This window comes from Pristis pectinata, chromosome 23, assembly GCF_009764475.1.
Source record: "Pristis pectinata isolate sPriPec2 chromosome 23, sPriPec2.1.pri, whole genome shotgun sequence".
Taxonomy (NCBI): domain Eukaryota; kingdom Metazoa; phylum Chordata; class Chondrichthyes; order Rhinopristiformes; family Pristidae; genus Pristis; species Pristis pectinata.
The window spans coordinates 2,742-22,262 of record NC_067427.1 but is presented as its reverse complement, the minus strand read 5'-3'; the positions used below and the strand labels follow the sequence as shown (position 1 = coordinate 22,262).

General features: G+C 41.7%; 1 protein-coding gene across 1 annotated transcript in view; it reads left to right on the top strand.

Moving 5' to 3' along the window:
• nelfb (negative elongation factor complex member B) overlaps positions 1-19,053 on the top strand; it is a gene marked incomplete at its 3' end in the record, with an annotated part of 46,650 nt that extends 27,597 nt beyond the window's left edge. Inside the window, exons 7-10 of the mRNA XM_052037438.1 lie at positions 175-277; positions 9,235-9,330; positions 12,563-12,705; positions 18,947-19,053. Coding sequence (XP_051893398.1) covers positions 175-277; positions 9,235-9,330; positions 12,563-12,705; positions 18,947-19,053 — 449 coding nt within the window. The remainder of the gene's footprint in view (positions 1-174; positions 278-9,234; positions 9,331-12,562; positions 12,706-18,946) is intronic.
• Between the last annotated feature and the right edge of the window lie 468 nt (positions 19,054-19,521).

The window sequence follows — 19,521 nt, the reverse complement described above, 5'->3', positions numbered from 1 at the left end:
AATTGCCTCTTTTTCTGCTCTTTGGTCTCCAGATAGCACTATTTGATGACCCTTATCACCATTTCCTACCAACATTTTGTTTCTTTAACCAATATTGCCTCCTGCTCCTTTTGTTCATTGTGTGCATGCAACCAATTTTATTTGTAATTTTTAGTTAACACTGTCTTTTTTTAGTGACCTCTCAATGATCCTTTGCGACCCCTTTGCAATAAATACTTTGGCTCTGAGTACTGTGAAAAACCTACAGGAGTTGGTCAGCCAGGATGCATTACCCAGAGTGAGTAGTTTTTGGCTTTTTTCTGAAGGCTGTTACCATGTCTTAGCAATGTTAACTTTAACTTGAAGCTCATAAATTTAACGCATATTTGTATTCAGTTTCTTGCATAGATTTGGAGAAGGACATCCAACTTTTGACACATTTTGATGTTTAAAATATGATGGAAACTCCAGAGGTTGGCTTCTGCCAATTACAAAGTGTAACTGGTCATTAAATAGTGTTCAAGATATGTCTGCTGTAACTTTTATATTAATTATCAGATGGCAGTAATTATTTAAAAATACTAAATAGAGTAGATTTAAATAGAGAATATTTGAAGTTGTCACACAGGTAGATAGGGTAGTTAAGAAAGCTTATGGGGTGTTAGCTTTCATAAGTCACGGGTTCAAGTTTAAGAGCTGCAAAGTAATGATGCAGCTTTACAAGACTCTGGTTAGACCACACTTGGAGTACTGTGTCCAGTTCTGGTCGCCTCATTATAGGAAGGATGTGGAGGCGTTGGAAAGGGCACAGAGGAGATTTACCAGGATGCTGCCTGGATTAGAGAGTATGGATTATGACGAGAGACTAAGGGAGCTAGGGCTTTACTCTTTGGAGAGAAGGAGGATGAGGGGAGACATGATAGAGGTATACAAAATATTAAGAGGAAAAAGTAGAGTGGACAGCCAGCGCCTCTTTCCCAGGGCACCAATGCTCAATACAAGAGGGCATGGCTTTAAGGTAATGGGTGGGAAGTTCAAGGGTTACGTCAGAGGGAGGTTTTTCACCCAGAGAGTGGTTGGTGCATGGAATGCGCTGCCGGAGGTGGTGGTGGAGGCTGATATGTTGGGCAAGTTCAAGAGATTGTTAGATAAGCAAATGGAGGAATTTAAGATAGAGGAATATATGGGAGGAAGGGGTTAGATGGTCTTAGGAGTGGTTTGACGGTCGTCACAACATGGTGGGCCGAAGGGCCTGTATTGTGCTGTATTGTTTTATGGTTCTGTGGTTCTAATATATTTAAATCATGATTTTCTTCTCTCTGATCTTTCTTATCAGCAAAAGATATTTTGCTTGTGTCAGGTGCTGTTTTTTTCTTTACACAGAAAATGCACTTTGTTTAAAATATCTTTTAATATCTTTCCATTCCTTTCTATCCACATCTGTTAATTTTGTTTAAATAGTAAGATGATGTCCAAGAGGAATAAAAAGCTTTAAGGATGGGTCAGATGAATATGTGGCTGAAGGGATAGTGCAGGGATGTGGGCTTTAGGGTTGTGGATTATTTTGACCATTTCTGGGAAAGGTGGGATTGTACAAGTAGGATGGATCCACGTAAACTGGAACAGGACCAACATTATTGCATGGAGATTTGGTAGTGCTCTTGGGGAAGGGTTAAACTGAGTTGGCAGGGGAATGGGCTCAGTGTAGATGTTCAGATCCAGAGGTACAGTCACCTTGAGAGGTAAATGTTAGTTACGGCAATAGTCAGAGGAGACATTTGAATACAGGAGGGGAATAAAAAGCTGAATTGCAACTAGTTTAATGCAAGGGGTATAACTAGTAAGGTAGATGAATTCAAAGCTTTAATTAATGCATGGGGCTATGATGTCGTTGCCATCACCAAGACATGGTTGAAAGAAGGGCAGGACTGGTAACTTAATGTCCTAGGATATAGAATTTTCAGACAAGACGGTGGGAGGGGGGGAAGTGGTGGTGGGTGTAAGAGATGAGATGGCATTGCACTGTCAGTCAAGGAATGCATTATTTCAGTATTGAGGGAGGATATCTGAGAAGACTTCAAAGAAGGCCATATAGGTAAAAAAAATCAGGAACCAAAAAGAGTGTCGTCTCTTTGCTGAGGTGTATTTTGAACCTCCTAATAGTCAACAGGAGATAGAGGAACAGATAGCAGGGAGATGGAATAAAAATAAGGTTATTGTGTGAGGGAATTTTGATTTCCTAAATATTAACAGGGATTGCCTTAGCATAAAAGGCTGAGAGGGAGCTAAATTTCTGAGGAGTGAATTTAGGGAGTTAGGCAGAAGATTAAAATGCTGGACCTCATAGGCTCTAATCTCTGCATTACTCCTGGTTCCATGTGCTAGTGAGGGTAGGAACAGGAGGATAGGGCAGATGAATGCATGGCTGAGTCAAGTTCTTGGATCATTGAGATCTCATTGGGATCATTGGGTCCGGTGGCACGATAGTGTAGTGGTTAGCGTAACACTGTTACAGTGCCAGCAACCCGGGTTCAATTCCCGACATTGTCTGTAAGGAGTTTGTACGTTCTCCCTGTGTGTCTGTGTGGGTTTCTTCCAGGTGCTCTGGTTTCCTCCTACATTCCAAAGACGTACAGGTTTGGAGTTGTGGGCGTGCTATGTTGGCGCCAGAAGAGTGGCAACACTTGCGGGCTGCCCGCAGCACATTCTCAGTAACACAAAAACATGCATTTCGCTGTATTTCGATGTACATGTGACTAATAAATAAATATCTCTTCTGGGGCAGAGGTGACCTGTACAAGAGGAGACGGGTAACACCTGAACTGGAGGGGGACCAATATTCTGGCGGGGAGATTTGTTAAAGCTACTCGGGAGGGTTTAAAATAGCCTGGCAAGGAGTGAGACCCAAAGTAGTAGTGTGGCAGATGAGAAAGTTGAGGAAAGTACACAAGCTAAAGCCAGCAAGTCCAATAAGCAGGGCAGGCAGGAGCAGGACACGGAGGGAGGAAGGTCTGATAGACGAAGCTGCATTTATTTTAATGCAAGAAGCCTAACAGGTAAGGTAGATGAACTCAGAGCACGGATAGGTACATGGGTCTGGGATGTTATAGCCATTCCAGAAACGTGGTCTAGGAATGTGCAGGACTGGCAGCTCAATGTTCCAGAGTACAGATGCTATAGGTGTGATAAAACTGGAGCTAAGAGAGGGCGGGAGTTGAGTTTTTGATTAGGGAGAACATTAGGGTAGTATTTGAAGAGGATATTCCTGGGGGATCATCCAGTAAGTCTATGTGGGTAGAATTTAGAAATCACAAGGGGATGATCACTTTGGAATTGTACTATAGGTCCTCCATAGTTAGTGGGAACTAGAGAAGCAAATATATAGGGAGAGCACAGATAGCTGTAGAAGTAATGAGGTTGTAATAGTTGGTGATTTAGTCTTCCTTAATATTGACTGGGACTGCCATAGTGCTAAAGGTTTGGTTGGAGCAGAATTTGTTATGTGTCCAGGAATGTTTTCTCAAACCATATGTATATGGCCCTAGTAGAGGGGGGGCAACATTCGACCTCCTTTTGGGAAATAGGGCAGGGCAAATAATAGAAGTGTCAGTAGAATGGGGGGCACTTTGGGACCAGTGACCACAATTCTATTAGTTTTAAATAGTTATGCAAAGAGATAGGACTGGTCCACAAGTTAAAGTCCTAAACTGGGCAAGGCTAATTTTGTTGGCATTAGACAGAAACTTGCAAAAGTTGATTGGGACAGGCTGTTAGTGGGTAAAGGGATGTCTAGCAAGTGGGAGATTTTTAAAAGTGAAATAGGGAGAGTTCAGGGCCAACATGTTCCTGTTGGAGTGAAGGGCACGGCTGACAGGATTAGGGAACCCTTGCTGATGAAGGATGTTGAGGCTCTGGACAGCAAAAAGGAGGCATGTGTCAGGTAAAGGCAGCTGGGATCAAGTAAATACTTTGATGAGGGGTATAGGGGATGCAGGAGCGCACTTAAGGAAATCAGGAGGGTAAAAAGAAGACGTGAGATATCTTTGGCAGATAAGGTAAAGGAGAATCGTAAGAGATTCTATCAGTATATTAAGGGCAAAAGGGTAACGAGGGAGAGAATGGGTCCTTTTAAGGAACAGTGTGGTCGTCTGTGTGTGGAGCCACGGGAGATACGCAAGGGCTTAAATGAATGCTGCTTGTGTGTATGTACTGTAGAGAAGGTCATTGAAGCTAGGGAAATCATAAAAGAGAACTGTGATGTCCTGAAACATGGTCACATTACAAAAGAAGAGGTGCTGATGGTGTTGAGGCGTATGAAGATGGATAAATCCCTGGGGTGTGACCAAGTACAGTGGCATGCAAAAGTTTGGGCACCCCTGGTCAAAATTTCTGTTACTGTGAATAGTTAAGTGAGTAGAAGATGAACTGATCTCCAAAAGTCATAAAGTTAAAGATGAAACATTCAACATTTTAAGCAAGATTAGCCTATTATTTTTGTTTTGTACAATTTTAGAGTGAAAAAAGAAAAGGAGCACCATACAAAAGTTTGGGCACCCCAAGAGATCTGAGCTCTCAGATAACTTTTACCAAGGTCTCAGACCTTCATTAGTTTGTTAGGGCTATGGCTTGTTCACAGTCATCGTTAGGAAAGGCCAGGTGATGCAAATTTCAAAGCTTTATAAATACCCTGACTCCTCAAACCTTGTCCCAACAATCAGCAGCCATGGGCTCCTCTAAGCAGCTGCCTAGCATTCTGAAAATTAAAATAAACGATGCCCACAAAGCAGGAGAAGGCTAAAAGAAGATAAAGCATTTTCAGGTACCCATTTCCTCAGTTTGTAATGTAATTAAGAAATGGCAATTAACAGAAACAGTGGAGGTCAAGTTGAGGTCTGGAAGACCAAGAAAACTTTCCGAGAGAACTGCTTGTAGGATTGCTAAAAAGGCAAATCAAAACCCCCGTTTGACTGCAAAAGACCTTCAGGAAAATTTAGCAGACTCTGGAGTGGTGGTGTACTGTTCTACTGTGCAGCAACACCTGCACAAATACGATCTTCATGGAAGAGTCATCAGAAGAAAACCTTGCCTGCATCCTTGCCACAAAATTCAGCGTCAGAAGTTTGCAAAGGAACATCTAAACAAGCCTGATGCATTTTGGAAACAAGTCCTGTGGACTGATGAAGTTAAAATAGAACTTTTTGGCTGCAATGAACAAAGGGATGTTTGGAGAAAGAAGGGTGCAGAATTTCATGAAAAGAGCACCTCTCCAACTGTTAAGCACAGGGGTGGATCGATCATGCTTTGGGCTTGTGTTGCTGCCATTGGCACGGGGAACATTTCACTGGTAGAGGGGAAAAATGGATTCAATTAAATAGCAGCAAATTCTGGAAGCAAATATCTGTAAAAAAAAAACTGAAGATGAAAAGAGGATGGCTTCTACAACAGGATAATGATCCTTAACACGTCTCAAAATCCACAATGGACTACCTCAAGAGGCACAAGCTGAAGGTTTTGCCATGGCTCTCACAGTCCCCCGACCTAAACATCATCAAAAATCTGTGGATAGACCTCAAAAGAGCAGTGCATGCAAGACGGTCCAAGAATCTCACAGAACTAGAAGCCTTTTGCAAGGAAGAATGGGCGAAAATCCCCCAAACAAGAACTGGAAGACTCTTAGCTGGCTACAGAAAGCGTTTACAAGCTGTGATACTTGCCAAAGCGGGTGTCACTAGGTACTCATTCACTTTTGCTTCGGGTCCTTTTCCTTTTTTGTTATTTTGAAACTGTAAAAGATGGAAATAACAAAGTAATCTTGCTTAAAATATTAAAGAAATGTGTCATCTTTAACTTTATGCCTTTTGGAAATCAGGTCATGTTTTACTCGCTTAGCTATTCACAGCAACAGAAATTTTGACCGGGGTGCCCAAACCTTTGCATGCCACTGTGTTTCCTAGGACATTGTGGGAAGCAAGGGAAGAAATTACAGGGGCCCTGGAAGTCTTCCCTAGCCATGGGTGAGGTACTAGAAGACTTGAAGAGTGGCTAACGTTGTGCCTTTATTTAAGAAGGGCTACAAGGACAAACCTGGGAACTACAGGACAGTGAGCTTAACATCAGTGGTGGGAAAGTTACGAGAGGGGATTCTGAGAGACAGCATCTATCAACATTTGGAAAGGCAAGGATTGAATAGTGATAGTTAACATGGCTTTGTGTGTGGGAAATTGTGTCTTATGAATTTGATTGAGTTTTGTGAAGAGGTGATTGAAAGAATTGACCAGAGCAGGGCAGTAGATGTTGTCTACGTGAACATTAGCAAGGCCATTGACAAGGTGGTAGGCTGGTTCAGAAGGTTAGATCACATGGGAGCTAGCCAATTGGATACAAAGTTGGTTCGGTGGAAGGAGACAGAGGTGGTAGAAGTGGAGGGAGCTGTTTCCAGCTGGAGGCCTGAGACTAGTGGTGAGCTCGCAGGGATCCGTGCTTGGTTCTCTGTTTTTTGAGATAAATGTTAACGATTTGGATGAAAATGTAGGTGGCGTGATTAGTAAGTTTGCGGATGACACCAGAATTGGTAGTGTGCTGGACAGTGAAGGTTGTCTTGACCAATTGTGAAAACAGGCCAAGGGAATGGTGAATGGATTTTGGGAAGTTAAACCAGAGCAGGACTTGCACAGTGAATGACAGAGCCCTGGGGAGTGTTGTAGAATGGAGAGACTGAGGGGTATAAGTGCATAGTTCCCTGAAATTGGCAACGCAGGTAGACAAAGTGGTGAAGAAGGTGTATGGCACACTTGCTTCATCGGTCAGTGTATTGAGTGCAAGAGTTGGGATGTAATGTTACAGTTGTATAAGACATCAGTGAGACCGCACCCGGAATGTTGTGCGGAGTTCTGTTCGCCATACTGGAGGATGAATGTGATTAAGCTGAAGAGGGTGCAGAAGGGATTTACAAGGATGTTACCGGGACCAGAGATCTTTATTCATGAGGAGAGACTGGATAGGCTGAGACTGTTTTCTCCGGAGCAAAGGAGGCTGAGGGGTGACCTTATGGAGGTTTATAAAATCATGAAGGGTGTAGGTAAGTTGGATGGTCACAGTCCCCTTCCCAGGGCAGGGGAATCTAAAACTAGAGGGCATAGATTTAAGGTGAGAGGGGAAAGATTTAAAGGGGACCTGAGGGGTAAGTTTCACTACTTCTGGCAGAAAGGGTGGTGGGTTATATGGAACGAGCTGCCAGAAGTAGTAAAAAGAGATGGATACAGTTACAATGTTTAAGAGACATTCTGAGGGACAGGATTATGGAACATTTGGAAAATCTGGGAGTAATCAGAGATAGCTAATATGGCTTTGTCAAGGGCAGATCTTGTCAGACCAATCTGATTGAATTTTTTGAGGAGGTAAAAAGAAATGTATTGTCAAGGGCAGTGTAGTAGATGTGGTTTAATTGGAATTCATTAAGGCTTTTGACAAGGTCCCACGTGGGAGACAAGTCCAAAGGTTAGGGCCAGTGGGATCCAGAGCCAGTTTATAAATTGGATCCAAAATTAGTTTAGCTATCGGAGAAAAAGGATGATGGTAGAGATTGGTATTTTTTGTGATTGGACACCTGTGACTAGTGGAATGAGCTGCCAAAAGAAGAGGCAGGCACCGTGGTGTAGCGGTTAGCGTAATGCTATTACTGCACCTGCGACCCGGGTTCAATTCTGGCTGCTGTCTGTAAGGAGTTTGTGATTTCCTCTGGATGCTCTGGTTTCCTCTCTCATTTCAAAGACATACGGGTTAGGAAGTTGTGGGCATGCTATGTTGGTGCTGGAAGCGTGGCGACACTTGCGGGCTGCCCCCAGAACACTCTATGCAAAATAAGGTATCTTCTTGTATATAATAAAGATCATCATCTTCTAGTAGAGGTGGGTACAATTGCAACATTTAAAAGACATTCAGACAGATACGTGGATAGGAAAGGTTTAGAGGGCTGTGGGCCAAATGCGCGCTGGATTCCTTGCTGTTTATAATGTACGTGAATGATTTGGATATAGGAAGTGTGGTCAGTAAGTTTGCAGATGATATGAAGATTGGTGGAAGGTAGTCTTAGGTTAGAGGATGATTTCGATGTGTTGGTGAAATGAGCTGAAAAATGGCAAATGGGGTTTAATGCTGATTAACGTGAGGAACAGAGGGACCTTGGTGTATGAGTCTGAAGGCCTTTGAAGGTTGTAGCGCAAATAAATAACAAGATTAAGGGCCTAAATTAGTTGGGACATTGAATACAAGAGCAGGGAGGTTATGCTCCAAATTTATAAACATTGGTCAGATCTCAGCTGGAGCACTGTGTGTTTTTCTGGTTACCATACTGTAGTAAAAATGTGATGGCACCTGGAATGGAGCTCCTCAGTTAAGTGTAGGACTGGATAAGGTGGGCCTGTTTCACACAGGAGGTTGTTAAGAGGGGGCATGATTGAGGTATGTAAAATTGAGGGGTTTCGGTAGGGTGGACTGCAGGAAACTTTTTCCCGTATCGCAGGTAGATAAAACTAGAGGTCATTTATTAAGGATAAGAGGTTCAGAGAATATCTGAGGGGGACCTTTTCTACCCAGAGTTCCTAGAATACACTGCCTGTATTTCTCTGAGTGGTGGAAGCAGACACACTAATGGCATTTAAGAAACATTTAGAGAAGTACTCAAATCGCCCAGGCATAGAAGGCTGTGGGCCAAGTGCTGGAAAATGGGATTAATACTGACCCACTGGTCGTTGTGCACTTGATGGACCAAATGAGCTGTTTTGATGAGTCACAGTGTGAAAAGCTCATAATTCCAACTCTATAATTTTAGAGGCATTTTTATCTAGGATTAAAGACATTATGAAAGTGTAATTTTGAGCCCATTACTTAGCTGCTAGAGCATTTATTCAAATTTTAATTGTCCCTGAAGATTTTGTTGTAGTCTCGTGGGTATTAACTCTGGATTTTCTTTTCTTCACCATCTCTCTAACTCTCTTCCAACCTCCCCTTTGAAACTTAATTGAACGAGCTATATCACTGCTTCTGGTATCTTTTATGTCAATTTTTTGTCACTTTGTAATGTGAAGCCTCGAGATGGTTTGCTGTGTTAAAGTTGCTGTAAAAATGTAGGCTTTTGTGTAATAATATGCATATACAAACAGAAGCCTGCACTCTGTGTTCTGAAGCATTATGTGATTTTTGGTCGAATATTAACAAAAAAGAACCAAAAAGATTGTTAATTATGGAACTTATTAGGACAGTCCAGACCTCCTCCTCTTGCTGCGTATGCTCTCGCTGGGACAAGGTGCCTGGGACATGATTGACAGTCAGGTGTTCAAGGAACCAAAGATGGTAAGTTAGGAAATTTAATCCATTGATTATTGCCAATATTCTACAGAGATAGGTTATTGAAATTATTTGAGTAGCTGAAATGAATTTTTTGCGTGTTAAGTCCTGTTTCTTCTTTATTTTACGTCATCTATCAAACTGTGCACAGTGCTTTGGATTTTCTTGAATACTTAATATCTGTTGGTCCCTATAAAATTTTAATGTTGAAGCTCTGAATGATCTCTGGCACAGCCTTGGGACTTAGCACATTATAAAATAAATATTTATTTAGATTAACAGATTTTTCCCCTTTGATTATATTTGCCCGTTAAAGCAAAGTTGAAAATATGAAAAGATGTGTGCATTATAACTTGTTTTATAAACCCTTCAGTTGTAAAACCAATAATGAGTTATTAGTTAAAATCATGACTATGGTCTTGGTAATATCTCAAAGACCGTTGAAATTGAAATGTTTAACTCAACCGCCCTTTTAGTAGGCTGAAGCTGCACAGGAGCGACTTTTTAATTCATATGGCCAGGCCAATTTTTTGTCCAATCTATCAAGTCACCGCGGATCTCATGTGCCTTAATCTTTTGGATCAGCCTACCGTGAGGGGCCTTGTCAAAAGTTTTATTAAATTCCATGTATAAAACATCCATTGCCCTACCCTCATCAATCATTTTCATCACCTCCTCAAAAACCTCAGTCAGGTTTGCATGACATGATCTCCCTCACACAAAACCATGCCGACTATCCCTAATAAGTCCACGCTTTTGCAGATGTGCATCGATCTATCCCTAAGAAAAACATAAGAAACAGGAGCAGGAGTAGGCTATCTGGCCCCTTGAGCCTGCTGCGCCATTCAGTAAGATCATGGCTGATCTGGTTGTGGAGTCAGGTCCACCTACCTGCCTTTTCCCTATAACCCTCAATTCCCCTACTACACTAAAATCTATGCAGACACAGTAGTGTAGCGCTATTACAGCACCAGCGACCTGGGTTCAATTCCGGCCGCTGTCTGTAAGGAGTTTGTATGTTCTCCCTGTGTCTGCGAGGTATTCCTCCAGATGCTCCGGTTTCCACTCTCATTCCAAAGACATACTGGCTAGGAAGATGTGGGCATACTACGTTGGTGCCAGAAGCGTGGCGACACTTGCAGACTGCCTCCAGAACACTCTACACAAAAGATGCATTTCACTGTATGTTTCAATGTACATGTGACTAATAAAGATATCTAACTGTGTCTTAAATATATTTAATGAGGTAGCCTCTACTGCTTCCCTGGGCAGAGAATTCCACAGATTCACTACTCTCTGGCAAAGGCAGTTTCTCCTCATCTCTATCCTAAATCTATTCCCTCCAATCTTGAGGTTATGTCCCTTCATTCTAGTCTCACCTACCAGTGGAAACAACCTTCCTGGCTCTATCTATCCCTTTCATAATTTTATATGTTTCCATTAGATCCACTCTTATTCTTCTGAATTGCAGTGAGTATAGTCCCAGGCAACTCTCTCTCTCCTCATAGGCTAATGCCCTCATCTCCAGAATCGACCTGGTGAACCTCCTCTGCACCACCTCCAAAGCCAGTATATCTTTTCTCAAAATAAGGAGACCAGAACTGCACACAGTACTCCAGGTGTGGCCTCACCAGTACCCTGTACAGTTGCAGCATAACCTTCCTGCTCTTAGATTCAATCCCTCTAGCAATGAAAGCCATCATTCCATTTGTCTTCTTGATAACCTGTTGCACCTGCAAACCAACCTTTTGCGATTCATGCACAAGCATTCCCAAGTCCCTCTGCACAACAGCATGCTGCAACCTTTCACCATTTAAATAATAATCTGATCTGCTATTTTTCCTTCCAAAGTAGATGACCTTGCATTTACCAACATTGTACTCCATCTGCCAGACCCTTGCCCACTCATAACCTATCTATATCTCTCTGCAGACTATCTGCATCCTCTGCACAATTTGCTTTTCTACTCAGTTTAAGTGTCATCAACAAACTTAGATACGCTACACTCGGTCCCCTCTTCCAAATCGTTAATGTATAACATGAACAGTTGTGGGCCCAGCACCAATCCCTGCGGCACCCCACTCACCACTGATTGCCAACCATTTATCCCAACTCTCTGGCTTCCATTGGTTAACCGATCCTCTATCCATGCTAATACCTTACCCCCAACTGGATGTATGCTCATGGATAAGTCTTTTATGCGGCATCTTATCAAACGCCCCAGTAGTTACCCTGCCACTGACATAAGGCTCACTGGCCTATAATTTCCTGGATTATCCCTATTGCCTTATTTAAACAAAAGGACATCATTCTCTACTGGCTATTCTCTATTCCTCTAGGACCTTGCCTGTGGCTGAGGATACAAAGATTTTTGACAAGGCCCCAGCAATTTCCTCTCCTGGGGACTTATCCATATTAATGATCTTCATGATATCCACCACCACCACCTCCTTTGACATCAGCATGCCCTACAATATCCATAGACCCCTCCCTGAACCCGCCATCCTCCATGTCTTTCTCCCTTATCAATACTGATGCAAAGTACTCGTTTAGTACCTCGGCCACTTCCTTTGGCTTCAGGCATTAACTCCCCTCTTTGTCCTTGAGTGCACCTACCTTCTTCCTAGTTACCCTCTCGTCCTTAATGTATAAAATGCTTTGGGATTTTGCTTAATCCGTTTTGACTAGGGTACTACTTGTCCCCTTTTAGCCCTCCTGATCTTTTTAAGTTCTTTAGATTTAAAAGGCTGACCATGTTGTATTGTGTTCAAAACATTTTTGAATGTTAGTGGATAAATGCCTGACACAGTTCTGACACAAATTTCATCACACATCAGCCTTTACTTGGTTATTGCCCTTTCATCCCCACATTGTTTGTCCTTCTCAGCTTTACAGTTGGATTTTACAGCACCTTAACTGTTTAGTTTGGCCAGCTAACATGGATACCGTGGGAGCTTTCTCATCCCCGATTTTGCAGGCTGACAGTATGAGACTTTGTGACACACCATTATATGCATTTAAATGTTCATTCACCACACAGATTTTTTTAAACCTTCATGTTGCAATAAAGTGCTAAATTACTTCACTTCTGTCTCAAATATAGATTGAGAAAGTAAGGCTTAAGAAACAGAGTCAGTGTTGATGTCCTCAGCAATCCATGTATAATATTCATTGCTTATAATTTTTTTTTATTAATAACAGTTTCTAAACACAAATTGTACCTGTGTTCTTTATATAGGAGATAGAACTCATCACCAAATTCTTACCAAACCTAATGGCATTTGTGGTAGATGATCACAGTTTCAATGTGGATCAAAAACTGCCAACTGAGGAGAAAGCTTCAAACTTGTACCCCACGAGTCTTCCGGAATCCTTTATTAAGTATGTCTTTGTTACTATCAACTTAATTTTCTGAAGTGCAGAAATAAATTTATTACCTTTGTGATAGCATTGGAAGTTTTGCATTATATTTACATATAAATTAGGAGTACCAAAAATTGTAACCATGATTCCGCATTCCCGTATACCTATAGAAACTTCTCAGCTCCTTGCTTATCAGGAATATTTACTCTACATTAAAAATATTTAAGACTCCGCTTCCACAACATGTGAGCAAGAGAGTTCCAAAGATTCATGAACCCCTGGGAGAACAAACTCCAGCTTATCTGTCTGAAATTGTTTTCAAAAATTAGTTGCAGATTCTACCACAAAAGAAAACATTCTTTCCACATCCAGCCTCTCAAGATCCCTTGGTATCTTGTACATTTCAATCAAATTGCTTCTCACTCTTCTGAAATCCAGTGGATATAAGCCTAACCTCGCCAACTTGTTCTCGTAAGTCATCCCACCATTCCAGGTATTAATCTAGTAAACCTTCTTTGAATTGCTTCCAATGCATTAGTATCCTCGTGTAAAAAAGGAGACGAATACTGTATGTAGTATCCCAGATGTGGTCTCAACAATGTCCTATAAAACGGAAAGATAATCTCCCTACTTTTGTATTTCATTCTCTAGCAATAAACAACAGCATTCTGTTAGCTTTGCTATTTTGCCAATCATGCACCAGAGTGCACAAATCCATTTGCATCTCAGAGCTCTGTAAACCCTCACCATCGAGAATACATTTTTTTCTGCTAAAATTTTACATTTTCCCACAATTTACTCCATTTGCCAGATCTTTGCTATTCACAGTAACGTTTGTGAATCCCTTCGCAGGCTCCTCTTCATGTCTTTCTTTCCTATCAATCTTTGTGTCATCAGTAAATGCAGAAACTGTACCTTCAGTGTTTTCATCCAAATCAATTGTAAAAAGGTTAAGGTCCCAGTGCTGAATCCTATGGCAGACTGTTTGTTACATGTCGTTAAAACTGGTAATTTGGGCAGCAAAGTACAGAGGAATCAGAATGGCTTCTTGATTTCAAATTACGGAATGAACGAAAGGTAAATTAGATTTTCGAGTAACAACTTGACAGTTTTTGGATTGGGGGGAGAAAAAAACTGACAGAAGTCCCATAACAGTAAAGAGGGAGAAAATCTTTTAACATGAATTTGAGAAAAACAAATTCATAATTCCAAACACTTAAAATTGTTTTATCAAACAATGGCCTTGTTTTTGCCTTCACCATTTGCCTAAATTTTTTTGTAGGTTTAACAACAGAGAGTTGTTTTAATCTGCTGTGTACCTTGCACAGGATCTGTTCAGTGTTGGAAGTTTGTATTCTTTTTGAGATGTGGACACTTCTGGCAATATCAGCATTTATTGCACATCCCCATTTGCCCTTGGGAAGCTGGTGGTGAGCCACTGCCTTGAACTGCTGCAGTTCTCTTGGTAAAGGTACTCCAGTATGCTGTTAGATAAGATGTTGCAGGGTTTAGACAGAGTGACCGTGAAGGTATGCTGATATATTTCCAAGTCAGGTGAAGTGTGATTTGGTGAGCATTCCTATGCACCTCCTGTTTTAGTCCTTGGTGACAGAAGCTGAGCATTTCAATGATGCTGTTGAAATAATTGAAATGATTAGCTTTAGTAAACCTAATAGTTGGTGTATACTGCCGACATGGTGCGCTGATGGTGGTGGGAGTAAATGTCGATGGTCGTGGATGGGGTACCAGTCAGACAGGCTGCTTTATCCTGGATGACATCAAGCATCTTGAGTGTAATTGGAGCTGCACTTATCAGGCAAGTGATGAGTATTTCAAACTGCTCCTGAGTTGCGTAATGTGGAAAGAATTTGAGCGTCAGGAGGTAAGTCAGTATCTGTAGAATATCCATCCGTTGACCTGCTGTTGTAGCAACAATATTTTTGCATCAGATCCATTTGAGCCACAGGATGTTAGTAGTGGGGAACCTGGCAATGATAATGCCATCGAATGCTGGGTGTAGATGATTAGACTCTCTCGTTGGAGATTGATGTTAACAATCAGTTGTATAACGTGAATATTACTTACCTTTTATTGGTTCATACCTGAATGTTGTCTAGGTCTTACTGCATAACCTGCTTCGTTTTCAGTGGGGTTGTAAATGGGATTGAACATCATGTTGATGCTAATCATCCTGCTGAGTTCCTCCAGCATTTTTTGTGTGTTGAACATCATGTAATCCTTGATTAGCACCTTATGATAAAAGGAAACTGTCGTTTGGGTCTAAGATTATTCTAAGGAACAACTCCAGCGATGTACTGGGGCTATAATAATTGACTTCCAAACCATCTTTTGTGTGAACTTTAACTCCACCATTGCAGTACTTAACTATTGGCTTCAGTTTTATTAGGGCTCCTTGATGCTCTTCTCAGTCAAATTCTGTCTTGACATTAAGGGGCATCACTAGAATTCATCTCTGGTCCATATTTATAGCAAAACTGTGGTAAGATCTGGAGCCAACCTAAGGAGTACTGAGGAAATCCAAACTGAGCATTGGAAGACAGGTTATTAGTGAGTAAATCCCATGATATTACTTTCAACAACACCTTCTATCACTTTACTGATGGTTTACAGTAAACTGGTAATTACCTGGAATGAATTTATTTTTATTTTGTGAACAGGACATCTCTGCACCTTTCCACATTCACCAATATGCCAGTGTTGTAACTACCCTGGAACAGCTTGCCTAGAGTAGTGGCTAGTTCAAGAGTGCAGGTCTTCAGCTGGTACGGTCCCATCGCTTCCTCTATGTTCAGTGCTCTGAGCTGTTCCTTGATATCATCCATAGTGGATTGGTTTGGCTAAAGACTGGATATTTTAAAAGTGGAGCTCTCAGGAGGAAGCTGAGATAGATTATCTATTCAGCATCTTTAACTTAATATGGCTCCAAATGCTCAGGCTTTATCAATGACTCCCATATGCTGGGCCCTGCCATTGTTGAGGATGGGGATGGTCTTGGAAACTTTTCCTTTCATTATCTGTTTAATTGACTGCACCATTTACAACCAGATGTGGCAGGACTGCAGATATATTGGTTGTTGGATTGCTTGCCTTTGTTGTAAGCCATTTTTGCTGTTTACCACACATGTGGTAGGAACCTCATTTATGCCTCCGCTCCCAGTGTGTTTTCTGCACTTCTTACTGAGCCAGGTGTGATCCACTGGCTTGATTGTTATTGTAGAGTTTGCAGTGACCCATTAGGTTTTATATTGTGGTGGAGTATATTTCTACTGGGTCTGATGGTCCCCATCGCCTCATGGATGCCTTATTCTGAGATTATCCATTAAGTACAATGGCAGTGACACACAACTTTGATAGAGTGTGCCCTTAGTGGGAAGGTGGGACTTTGTCTCCAGAAACACTTACTGATTGTCACTCCTACGAACGCATCTGTGACAGGTACAGAGGACAGTGTCAAGTGGGTTTATCCTTAGATGGTTCATTCACTACCTGCTGCAAACACAAGATGGCAGCCCTGTCCTTTGGGACTTGGACATCTCAGTCCCTCTAGGTGTTGCCAAAAAATTCTTGGTGTTGGATTTTGAAGTCCTCCACGCAAAGTACATTTTGTGCTCTTGGAAACCTGGAAGAAACTCTAAATGTTACACAACCCAGTGGAGCATTGGTTCACCAGCTGAGGATGAGGTTTCATGTTTGACCAGATGCCATGTGACTTCATGGGGTCTGGAGTTGATCCTGAAGAGTCAGAGTGATACAGCACGGAAACAGACTCTTCGGTCCAACTCGTCCATGCTAACCAAGATGCCTATCTAAGCTAATACCATTTGCCCGCGTTTGGCCCATTTTGCTGTTAACCTTTCCTATCCATGTCCCTGTCCAAATATCTTTTAAATATTGTTATTGCACCTCCCTCAACCACTTCCTACTATGAAAGGTTCATAGAGACTACATCTGCTGCCCTGCCTTCATCAACCTTCTCGGTTATTCCTTCAAAATGCTCAGTCAAATTTGTGAGATGTGATCTCCCACGCACAAAGCCATGCTGACCATCCCTAATCAACCCGTCTTTCCAAATGTTTGTATATCTTATCCCCCAGAATCTCCTCTTGTAACTTACCTACCACAAATGTTAGGCCTACTGGTCTGTAGTTCCCAGGTTTTTCTTTGCAGCCATTCTTACATAAAGGCACGACATTGGCCACCCTCGGTCTTATGGCACTTCACCGTCTGTGGCTAACAGTGATGCATATATCTCAGCCAGAGCTCCTGCAATTTCTTCTCTAGCTTCCTACAGTATTTTTGGATATACCTGATCAGCCCCAGAGATTTATCCACCTTTATACATTTGAAGACATCCAGCACTTCCTCTGTAATGCGGACTACCCCAAGACATCCCCATTAACTATCTCAAGTACCCAAGACTTCATGTCTTTCTGTGCTTAAAAACAGGAAAAATATTCATATCAATTGGCTCCACACAAAGACGTCCACTTTGGTCTTTGAGGGGCATTGTACTCACCCAAGGTACTCATTTTTCAATTAACATACTCAGAAAATCTCGTTAATCTTCTCTGCCAAAGCTATCTCCTACCCCCTTTTTGCCCATCTGCTTTCCTTTTTTAAATGTATTCCTCTGGGGATTCACTTGATCCTAGCTGCCTGTACCTGACCCATGCCTGCTTTTTCTTGACTAGTGCCTTAATATCCCTCATCATCCAGAGTTCCTTTCTCATGCCAATATTGCCCTTCACTCTAACAGGAACATGCAGATATTTAATTTTCTTATCTCACTTTTAAAAGCCTCCCACTTGCTGGAGGTCCCATTGCTCGCAAACAGCCTACTCCAATCAACTTTTGTAACTTCCTATCTAATGCCATCAAAATTTGCACCCCCCCCCCCCCCAAGTTTAGAACTTTAAGTTGTGGACCAGATCTGTCCATTTCAATAACTAATTTAAAGCTAATAGAACTGTGACCAAACTGGTCCCCCACTGACACTCGGTCACATGTCCTGCTCTATTTCCCAAGAGTAGATTGAGCTTTGCCCTCTCTATATTTTGCCTGAGGAAACTTTCCTGAACACACTTAACAAATTCCACTGCATCTAAGCCCTTAAACTGTGGCAGTCCCAGTCTATATTAGGAAAGTTAAAATCCCCTTCTATGACAACCCAATTACTCTCCATGTAACATATGTTGAACAGTGATTAACATTTATCATGCTGTTCAAGTGTACCAGTCCAAATTCTTTCAACCATTGTTATCATTCTTAGCAGCAAGTACAGCAAGTTTGTGCCATCAGTGATTTTGTTGCTAAGCCTGTTGACAAGGAGTGCAATAACATGTCAGATGGATTTCTTCATTTACTTTTTCACATGTGGACATCTGTACCTAGAAACTCAATAGCATAGTGGGTTCTTTTCCATTGTGTTAATTCATTCTTCTGAAAGTGAAACCTAATATTAATCACTTCTGGCTCATTTTGTATCCCTCAGGAAATTTAAATTGGCACTTAAGGATGAGAGCCATTCTTGTTCCCTTTCCTGACATGATTTGTATGTGAGGGGTGCCAAGCTGACTTCATTCCCCACCCAGCAGTCTTTCATTGTTAACTAGATTCTACTGCAGTACGGTTAGACCTGGACACCTGCCAGGAAAGGTAACTAGCTACTTCATTCTTCGAGCCTCGCTGACCTCCAGACCAGCACTTGTCCCTGTGATTACCCAGAACTCTATCTACCTTCCCTGTCTTCTCCTCCATTGATTCTGGCTGTCCCTGACCTTTTCTTTCCTTTGTGTTCACGCACTCAAAATTGCTTGTTGTCAGTTCAGTGCATACTTGCACTCCATTGGTATTGATCTTGATATTTTCATTTTCTTCTCCTCTCCCTTCCCAAAAGACTGCGTTTTGATTACCCCACTTTGGTGCATTGGAATTTCAGGGCCCAAAAGTTGCTGTCTGATTTTCTCCATTACAGTCGTAGAAATTTACACCACAGAAGGTGGCCATTCAGCCCATTACGGCAATACTGGAAAAAGGTGAGAACTGACCTTGCAGATGTTAGAAACAGTGTTTAGCTATAATATATTGTCAGCACAATTAATAAATTTTTAAAAGAATTTCTCTTTCTAGAAGACAAAATTTGAGACACTTTTATGAAAATATTGCGGCACATGCATGCAGCATTCTAATCAAAATAACTGGCTATCAAACAAAGCTCTCAGGTTTCTTCCATTGTTAGGTTCATTCTGGAGAATCGTGTAGCTTGTGAAATCGCATTATACTATGTACTGCACATCACGAAACAGAGGAATAAGAATGCCATTCTCCGGTTACTGCCTTCATTGGGTGAGTATCTGCATTGACAAAGGGCAATTATTTTGGGATAACTCCTGATATTTTACCAGCTCTGCAATAAAATTTAATAGATAAACAAATGGTTGTCAGGGATCCCATGCTTGTGTGCTGTAATATCTCAGAGGCACAGGCTGTGTATTATCTTGTTAGACTTCTGCTTGGGCTGAAGGGCCGGTTTCCATGCTGTACTGCTCTATGTTCTAACATTTAATACAGAGAAGGATGTGGTAGCACTAGAAAGAGTACAGAAGAGATTCACCAGGATGTTGCCTGATTGTGATATTGGATAAGCTATGTTCGTCATAGAGTCGTACATAGGAAAGCAGGCCCTTCAGTCTAAATGATCCATGCCAACCAAGATGCCCATCCAAGCTAGTCCCATGTGCCCATGTTTGACCCATATCCTCCTCAACCTTTCCTATCCATGTACCTGTTCAAATGTCTTTTTAAAAAATGTTA